This window comes from Amphibalanus amphitrite, unplaced genomic scaffold (assembly GCF_019059575.1).
Source record: "Amphibalanus amphitrite isolate SeventyFive unplaced genomic scaffold, NRLGWU_Aamphi_draft 000338F_arrow, whole genome shotgun sequence".
NCBI classification, from domain to species: Eukaryota; Metazoa; Arthropoda; class Thecostraca; order Balanomorpha; family Balanidae; genus Amphibalanus; species Amphibalanus amphitrite.
The window spans coordinates 506,563-516,016 of NW_024881833.1; the positions used below are offsets into that span (position 1 = coordinate 506,563).

At 50.4% G+C, this 9,454-nt stretch overlaps 2 protein-coding genes across 3 annotated transcripts; one reads left to right on the forward strand and one right to left on the reverse strand.

The window, feature by feature from the left end:
- Nucleotides 1-363: 363 nt before the first annotated feature.
- On the forward strand, nt 364-6,526 carry LOC122388903 (pancreatic lipase-related protein 2-like). 2 transcript variants are annotated; one of them, XM_043380396.1, is made up of 9 exons: nt 364-490; nt 655-781; nt 3,977-4,124; nt 4,342-4,567; nt 4,827-4,960; nt 5,082-5,196; nt 5,460-5,699; nt 5,819-5,933; nt 6,202-6,526. In XM_043380396.1, the coding sequence occupies exons 1-9, from the start codon at nt 430-432 to the stop codon at nt 6,446-6,448; spliced, it is 1,413 nt and encodes a 470-aa protein (XP_043236331.1). In that variant the 5' UTR covers nt 364-429; the 3' UTR covers nt 6,449-6,526. The 2 variants fall into 2 exon arrangements, with proteins under 2 accessions (XP_043236331.1, XP_043236332.1); XM_043380397.1 differs by lacking the exons at nt 364-490; nt 655-781 and adding an exon at nt 3,441-3,730.
- A 531-nt stretch (nt 6,527-7,057) lies between these two features.
- LOC122388886 (cilia- and flagella-associated protein 157-like) lies at nt 7,058-8,419 on the reverse strand. The gene has a single exon (XM_043380375.1). The coding sequence runs from the start codon at nt 8,417-8,419 to the stop codon at nt 7,058-7,060; it is 1,362 nt and encodes a 453-aa protein (XP_043236310.1).
- Between the last annotated feature and the right edge of the window lie 1,035 nt (nt 8,420-9,454).

Below are 9,454 nucleotides of genomic sequence, written 5' to 3' on the forward strand. Positions count from 1 at the left end.
TAGTAGCCGGGGTTCATAGAGAGGTGTATTACAATTCATTGCCTTTAGAGTGTATTGCAATTGACTGTGACGGGCCTCACAGAAGTGCAGAATAGAATATAAAGCGGGTCATAGTTTTCTATGCCGCACATCTTTCTGTTTCAAGAGTCGAGAGCGCAGAGTTGAGTGCTTTATTCTCTAACATATCACTAGCAGTAAACCATACAAAAAAGCGTCTCCAAGATAAGAGACGGACAGAGCCCATACAAAAAGTATCGCGGCTGGCTCGGTCGCCACGAGCAGCGGATCTGCGTCAGCGCATCCCGTTGTTATCGGGGGTGCACGGGCTGGGACTGGCACACCTGGGCCGCTGGCGAGGGTCACACCACTCCGGCCACCGTGCAGTCAGTCTGAACACCGCCCGGCGGTCACATCGCAGCGACAGCCACCATGGGATCCACGGCACTCGGCCTCTGTGGCCTCCTGCTCTGCATCGGGGTGGCCCGCGCCGGTGAGTAGATCGAGAATCAGATGATCAGATGGTAGGACATGCTATCTGCAAGGTTATATCTTGACGAGACTAGTGCGTGGAAGTGGAAGTGTTATGGAGGGCCTTAGTTCTCTGTATAAGTACGGCAATATCTGTCACATATTGACGGCCGCGGACGTCACCAGACGACGTGTGTTACGAGGATGTGGGCTGCTTTACGACCGACTATCCGTGGTCCGATGCCAAACGGCCGATGCCCAACCTGCCCGAGCCGCCTGCGAACGTCGGCACCCGGCTCCTGCTTCACACCAGGTGACACATCAGGACATGCTAAAAATTTATTTTAGTATGTAACGCTACTTAAGTATTTTCGCATTTACATACCTAAAATTTATTGCAAGCTGTCTTAAAATTCTTTGCATTCAGTGAGGTTGGACTCGTAACAATAAGCATCTCAACAACAGGTTTCCTGGGACTTAAAAGTCATCTTAAATACTTTTACTCAGGTTGATAAATTAATGGTGTACTTTTCAGAGTCTCAAGAGTAAAGCCTGTATTTTTTATTTAAATGATGGCAAATATTTCGACTCCCATTGAGGAGCCTTTTCCAATGCGACATTACATGGAATAGTAAACGACTAGGGTGACCCGCGTGCTCCGCAACGCGAAAAGGGATATTTTCGATCGGCGGGTGTTCGGTTGTTCTTGTGTCGGTTGGGTTATCTATCCATTTCGGTCGATTGCTTTTTGACGGCTAAACGTTTTGGTTTGTGGAAAAAATATCCTAATAATATAAGAATAACCAGTAACCTCATATTATAAATCAGAAATAGGAGCCAAAAGGTTATATTTAAAGTTATCGAATATTTCGCTCCTGGAGCTTCGTCAGCGATAATTACAGAAAAACTTAAGCTTTTTTTTTTAAAGCTTTTTAAGAAGGAAAAAATATCCACCGCATCGAGGTGCCCGTGTCTGATAAGCATGCTTTCCACTTCAGAATCTGTCAAATGTGCTTTATAATTTAGGCGCGTAGTTTTATGACAAATTAAAGGCGTAGATAATTTTCACTAAAAATCGTTTTGCAGAGGTTTGAAACATTTATATTTTTTAGAATACTGTTGCTTGTCATGCAAACGTGATGATTGGATCTTGGAGAGAATTGAATGCTCTTTCCAATGATAGCATTTTCAATTGTCAAACGTATCAGGTTAAGCAGCAAAATCCGTGTAATTATTTAGTGGCACATTTTGGACAAATACCATTTAATTCAGCGATTTTTTCCACATTGTTTTTGATCAATTAGCTTTTCACAATTTTTCCATGAGAGACGGTACATTTTTATTGCTAATAGGCGCTGTTTCAACTCATTCCGTCTGACGATCACCTGAAATTAATATAAATTCCAAAATCCGTCCAAAACGTCCATTTTTCAAAAGAAAGTGTCCTCCCCGGTGCACGTGGCGCGTGCCAACCCCTGCACCGCACACCATTCGATAGCCCGTTCGATTCTCTACACGATGCTGTTTTCCCCGTACCGGTCGGGCCCACGGTTACCGAGATATTGCACCGGGACCGGACCCGTGTCGGGCAAATTTGGCTGTTTTCGCCCGTTTTTGCCAGCCGATTAATACATGTAAAGTCTATGACGCGAATTTGCACTTTTTGGGCACGCGCCACGCGCTCGCTATCGATCCGATCGAGCTGAGACCCATCAAAGGCACGTTGTCCATCCTTGTTCTATGAGTTGCGCAAACTTCAGCGCGGTAGGTGCAACGGTGTGACCTGTAACCCGCGCTACGCAGCACCATGTCGCGACCTTCGTAATAGACAGAAACTACGTCACCTCAAATAGTAATATAGACAAGCGGCTGCGCCACTTGCTTTGCTGCGTGGTAGGAAAAAATTGCGGCACCAGCCAATTTGCTTTCGAATGGTGTTTGATTCATGTCGATGTGTTGTCTAGAAGCATAGATATGGACGGAAATGTGAAGAGAATTTAAAAAAGAACTGTTCTGAGGGCGTTGTTGGATGAAATTTGGGTGATACGGGGTCAATACGGGTCAAAGGGGTCAGCCCCGGTCACTTTGGGTCAGGCCAGGTCACATAGGTCACCTCTCGTCCAGCTGGGATCAGCCCGGGCCACTGTTCTGCTTTTGCCTCCACCACTACCCTACCCCTACCCCTACCACTTCCCCTACCCCTACCACTACCCCTACCACTACCCCTAGCACTACCCCTACCACTACCCCTACCACTACCACTACCCCTACCCCTACCCCTACCACTACCACTACCCCTACCCCTACCACTACTACTACCCCTACTACTATCCCTACCACTACACCTACCACTACCCCTACTACTACCGCTACCGCTACCACTACCACTACCCCTACTACTACTCCTACTCCTACCACTACCCCTACCCCTACCCCTACCCCTACCACTACACTACCCCTACCATACCCCTACCACTACCACTACCACTACCCCTACCCCTACCCCTACCAACACCGCCGGGTCATGTCAGGTCACAGAATAATTGGATTCAATCAGTACTAAAATAGTAGACTTAAAGTGTTCCCAGCCCTGCCCCTATCCGTGCCATTCCATTACGCTTAATCGTATTTGTCGGAAATGGCGCTTTGTGGCATATGTGGCGCATTGCGACAAACGCGGCGCATTTTCACCCGGCGATTGAGCATGCATCCTGGCACCAAATTGCACCCCTATCGGACCGTATTTGACAAAGCTGTGCGATTTGCGACGAAGATGGAGCCTTGGGACAAATGTGACGCATTGCGGCAAACGCGGTGCATTTATATAGTTGTATTACAAACTCTTCCCATTGAACCAAAATCAGCATATTCTCTGGCCATTTTTTTATTCAAATTAAAAACTTGCCCATCCGCCAATGCGAGGCACCCGCCACCGATCGGCATGCATTTAGCTCACAAAGTTTGTCGACCCCGGCTCTCAATGAAGATCTACGAACCGATCAAAATTTCTTTGGCGTTCTTCCAGCGCGCGCCACGCGCAAACCGTGCACCCCACCGACTGCAGACCCAGCAAAGGCACACGCCCGAAGCGTCGTCTACGCGGTGCGCAAGTTTCAGCCACCTCCTCGCAACCGTTTGACCTCCACGCGCCGATAACTGACCCCATGTCACCGAAAATTTCACCAAAACTGCGAACTGCAATATATTGGGGAGACCAAGTGCGGACACACAAACAGACAGACAGACGGATTCTGTTCGAATAGTAAGTTAGATGCAGACAGTGCAAAGAACTATTCGAAGACAGTGCGAAGAACGTTTACTATTCCATGTAATTTCGCATTGAAAAAGGCTCCTCAATGGGGGTCGAAATATTTGCCATCATTTAAATAAAAAATACAGGCTTTTCTCTTGAGACTCTGAAAGTATACCATTAACAGGTTTCCTGTAAAGATTAACCAGTGCACTGTTGTGATAAATGCGATTTAATGTTTGTGATGTTGCTCTGCAGAAACGCTGGCGAGAAGGAAGTGTTCTACAACAGTGATGATCTGGGAGACTTTGACCCCTCGCGGAAGACGGTGATCATGACCCACGGATTTAACGACGCTGGTGATACATCGTTCCTGGTCGAGTCCAAGGATCTCCTGCTCAAGAAGGTGCGCCACATCGCCATGAAAGAAAATGTGTTACTCGAGTGTAAATTTCTTGACATTTTGTGCGAGATTCATTAAAATAGCAAAACTTTGTTGTTATATAGTTTAGTTTCGATGTAGCGTGCATAGAAATAGAAGAATACTATGCTTGATGTTTGTAGCGGTACCTATTCTCTCTGGCCAGGCTCCTCTGACTCTCTTTGCCTTCTCTCTGTGCCAGGGCGACTACAACGTGGTGATTGTGGACTGGCGGGACGGCGCCAGCATCCCGTACCTGCAGGCCACGGCCAACACGCAGCTGGTGGGACGGCAGATCGCCCTGCTTGTCAACAAGATGATCAGCGCCGGCGCCTCGGCCGCCGACTTCCACCTGGCCGGCCACTCGCTCGGAGCGCACATCTGCGGATACGCCGGCAACGGCATCGAGGGCCTCGGCCGCATCACAGGTGCAGGGGCGATCCTAGATCGGCGGTCGCCAACAAGCAACTTTGTGGATATCGTGGTGATGTAGCTTGTGCGATTAAGTTTTAAAAACAACGGTTAAAGTTCCGGTCTCTCCGTTTTCACAATCCATGCAATGCAAGCGATGTCCAATAAAGTTGTTTGGCCTTCATCGTAGTTAATTAATAAATGTCTCGTTCGTGGTTATATTCATAAGTGTCCACCCGGCTCAGCCCTTTGAGCCGTTGTGTGCTCGTGCGCCAGGTCTGGACCCCGCCGAGCCATACTTTGAGGACACGGATGTGATTGTGCACCTGGACCCGACTGACGCCCAGTACGTGGACATCATCCACTCGGACGGCCGCAGCATGGCCTTCCTCGGCGCCGGCTTCACTAAGGTCAGAGAGCGCACGGTATCCGGTGGGACAGTAAATAGGCAGAGATCTGGGGTTCTTGTTGTTGAATGCTGATACCTATCACAAATGTTCCGGTTTCTACTCTCAGTGATCACTGTTTCAGGCCAACGGCCACGTGGATTTCTTCCCCAACGACGGCAAGAACCAGCCGGGCTGCGGTGACCTGGACGCCGAGATCGAGGGCCTCATCTGGGATCTGGAGACTCTCGACTTTGTTGGTACGATCAGTGGTGGATTTTTAAGCATTCATCTTTTCACAGCCGTGAAATATTGCGTTGGATGTTGCAAAAATTGTTCTAGTTTGTTGATACCGCCATGATAACGCAAGGCCTTCAACTATTTTTCCCCAAATAATTAATGCCTAAGGCAAAGGACTGCCGCAAAAGGCTGAACCTATGAATCTTTAACAAAATTTACTTGTGCTTAAACGGTGCCACCTCACTTCTCTAGTCTAACGAGGGCCTCGTCTCCTCTCGAGCAGCGGCGGCCGGCCTGCTTGGCTGCTCTCACGCCCGCTCGCACCAGATTTTCGTCGAGTCTCTCCGGGAGCAGAGCTGCAGCTTCCTGGCCTTCCAGTGCTCGGACTACGACGAGTACCTGGCGGGCACCTGCCAGACCATGAACACCCCGACGCTGGGCCTGATTGGGCTGGAGAATATCGATATGAACCTGAACGGCTCCTACTACCTGCAAACCACGGCCGTCAACGAGGCGCTCTGCGGTTAGTGAGACAGCCAGCCACATTTACAGTCTGCTTCCTATTTGTAAAACATAATGGATTAGAGTGTAATATACTTGCCTAATTATTTTTATGCTTACGCACGTTTGTAATGTTTTCAGTCAACTACTACGAGCTGACGGTGGAGCTGAACTCTGACCAGGAGGATACCGTCGGCAACATGGTGATTGTGCTCAACGGAGAGCTGGGCTCTACTGACCGACTGCCCGCATGGAGGTGAGAACAAGGCACATTTTACGTTACTTAAATGGTAAAAAGAGCTGCTAGAAGCTCCTAGCTTTATGTGTTCAATGATTTCGTCAAAATAAACAGTCGTTCGTGTTGTTTGCTACGCTCCGATCAGCCGCCCCTTTTCTCAACATCCCTCACTCCTTTGCACTCCTCCGCCATTTTTACCCCTCACATCTCCTCCCTCCCCTCACTGTTCTGGCCTCAGTGACCCTTTGGTTCTCACTGTCCCTCACCGTTCTGCCCTCTTCCACAGCGACCACGTGGACCTGACTGCCGGCGCCGAGCGGCGCACCACCATCCACACGCCTGTCTCTCTGGGCGCGCTGACCTCCGTCGACGTCACCTACCACGACCACCACGGCACTGAGCAGAAGACGCTCAGCGCCGCCGCCCTGCGCGTCAGCACGGCCAACCGCAGCCTGCAGGTGTCCACTCAGAGGTTCTGCTACACCGGCCCGCCGGTCACCGACAAGGCCACAGTCACCTACCAGGCCTGCTAGAGACATCGAGGGCGACAAAGTCGGGATACAGTATGTGGAATGGCATAGTTTTGCTTGTAAATAAACTAGAACGAAGAATGACTGATGATCACTGGCCAAGGCATGTTGCTAATGATGCATGACGGAGCCGTGCGATAAAATGCAGGTTTCCAGTAATTTGTCCACCAGCGCCATGCACATAAATTTGTGGATGCCTTAGAATCTAAGAACTCCGAATGATTGTTACGCATCTGTCCGTGCTTCATAGACGGACTGGAGCGTCTGTGCCGCAATATCTCCGTGCATTGCGGAACAGCCTAACATCGCCGCAAGCAGAGTGGGCACTGTGGACTGTGGAGCTTACATAAAAGATTATGCAATAGGCACATAGGCAGGTCGCAGGTTTCAATATTCACACGCTGTAGATGTGATGGTGACAAAAACAGCAGATAATTTTCGCCGTTGCATTTCTGCTCATTGAGAGCTACAAAAAGCAATAGTTGAGACCATTCAGTCTGAGGTGATCATGCATTTCTAGGCTAAGATTAATCTAGGGTCTTGTCCTGATTCTGCCCTGGTTCAAGGCTTGATCTTGGCTGTGAATATATCATTACTACGCAAAAAAGACGGTCACTGGTCGCGGAACTCGGCCGCCACCTCCTCCAGCTCCCGGATGAGGCTGTCCGTCCTCTTCAGTCGGAGGGCACCGTCACCGCCGGGGGTGATGCCTAGCGCGCCGGTGCGCAGGCTGCGCGGCAGCTGGTTGACGGGCGGTGGCGGCAGCGGCCGCAGCCGGTGCTGCTGGTCGCGCAGAGCTGCTGTAGTCAGCACGGTCAGCAGCTGTTCGAGCAGGCCACGCCGCGGCTCGCCGCCGGTGCCGGCCGGCGTCACGGCCAGCGCGCGGCGCACCACGCTGCCGGCGTGTGTGACCACCGTCTGGAGGCGCGCGCGCAGCTCGGTCTCCTGCTGGAGCTCCTCAGAGAGCCGTTCGACCAGCAGCGCCTGCTCGGTGCGCACCACGGCCGCCTCCTCCAGCAGGCCCTGCTGCTGCGACAGGCGCGCCTCCAGCTTCCTGACGCGGCACTGCTGCTGCTCCAGCTGGCCGGCCACCTGGCTGTGCTGCTGCACCTCCTCCGTCAGCGCCCGGTTCCGGTCCTGCAGCCGCGCCAGCTCCTGCTCGTGCCGGCGCGTGGCGCTCACCAGCGACTGTTCGCTCCATTCCAGCGAGCTCAGCACGCGGCCGTTCTCCACCGCCCTGGCGCGCAGTGACGCGTTGTCCGAGTCGAGGTGGCGCGCTTTATCGGCGATCAGGGCCATCTGCGCGGTCAGACAGATGTTCTCGCGCAGTGTGCGGTGGGTGGTCTGGTTGACCCGCTGCCGGGTGGCCTCCTGGAACGCCTGCGCCACGGTGGCGATGTTTTTGACGCAGTCCTTCTGCAGCTGGTCGCTGTCGATGACGCGCTGCCGGTTGGCCTGGTAGACACGCTCCTCGGCGTCCTGTCGCTGCTGCTCCAACTGCTGCTCCAGCTCGCTCTTCTCGGCGAACAGCTTCTCCCGCATCCGGCGGAACTCTTCTAGGGAGGTCAGCTTGGTGGTCAGCATCTGCACCTCGGCGGTCAGCTCCGACTGCATGCGCTTCATGTCGCCCTCCAGTTTGTCCTTCATCTCTCGACACTCCTGCTGCTCCTGGTTGCGGATGGCGTCCAGACCCTCCAGCCGCTCCGTCAGCTCGACCAGCTCGTCACGCTTCTGTTCCAGGCGCAGTTTCAGGAAGCTGATGACGTCAGCTAGGTCCGTCGACAGCTGATTGTAGCGGTTCGAGAGGTCTGTGTTGGATTCCTCCAGGGTTGCACATTTTGAGCGGCAGCGCTCCAGCTTTTCTGTGAGGTCCTTCACAGTGATTTCGAACATCTCTTTTGTGACCTCAGTCATGTCCTTCTCTTTCTTTTCCTTCTTCTTACCCTTCTTTCCCTTCTTACCTTTCTTCCCCATCTTGATCGGCAAGCGAGTTAAATTTCGTTTAGCTTCTGTTCTCTATTACTGCTATTCACGTCGTCCAGAGCCTCAATCACAATGAATTTTAAGCGATTAGCGCTGGTCTTTACAACTCACACGGTTATTTAGCAATTACCAGATAGTTATTCATACTACAAAGACCTTTCACTAGTATGCACTATCACGACGGTACCATACGACACTGCGCGTCCAGTTTTGTTGCCCAGGTCACGTGGCTCCGCTGCTAATCTATCGTCTCCATGGAAACTGTTGATCGGTCACAGCTGAAGCGCCTGGCGCTGGCTACTCACGCTGTTATTATGAAAACATCACAATGGTAATATATTTGACAGTATTGGTGGCACAAATGACTACAGATTGTTGAAAATATCTACAAATAATTTAAGCAATTTAACTCAAATTTTCAATTGTTTCATTACACGCATAATGTCAATCGATAAACTTCAGGCAAAGTACTCGTATGATCGAAATCAGCTAGCTATAAATCTGATGAAAGTTGTTTTATCCGCGGACAACGTTGGAGTGTTTTGACAAGTGATTTTGAAGTGCGTCACATTTTGTTGTGATTTATCACCATTGTTTTTCGTTTATTTCAAGCGATCGCTAATTCTCGTGAATAAGGTGTTCACTAAACCCCAAAAAGCAATGCACCCAACTTTTCAAACCTTTCTTCAAGTGCCTAATTGCAGTCGAAACGGGGTAAATCATGCGTAGGTAAGATACTGGCTCAATTCTGATTTCTCAGTCGAATTTCAGAATTTAGATTTATAAGTGACTTAGTAAAATCGAGAGGAAATAGCATTGGAGGTAGATGTATGTAAGTACATGGCATTGAACACATTGAACACACATTGAAAGCCATACAATGCTGCGACATGTGCTGTGCACAATAATACTCGTATAGTCTCGCACATTTTAGATCACCGTTGGTGATGACTTACATTTATCTGTTAAATATTCCGGAGAGACGAGTCCTTTATATTAGAAATTGAATTATGAAGACGAGTCTGG

Excerpts from the sequence above, each read along its gene's own strand:
- LOC122388903 (XM_043380396.1), top strand. The coding sequence starts at position 430 with ATGGGATCCACGGCACTCGGCCTCTGTGGCCTCCTGCTCTGCATCGGG. Across the intron at positions 491-654 it reads CATCGGGGTGGCCCGCGCCG|ACGACGTGTGTTACGAGGAT; the intron begins GTGAGTAGATCG and ends GGACGTCACCAG. Across the intron at positions 5,934-6,201 it reads GACCGACTGCCCGCATGGAG|CGACCACGTGGACCTGACTG; the intron begins GTGAGAACAAGG and ends CCTCTTCCACAG.
- LOC122388886 (XM_043380375.1), bottom strand. The coding sequence starts at position 8,419 with ATGGGGAAGAAAGGTAAGAAGGGAAAGAAGGGTAAGAAGAAGGAAAAG.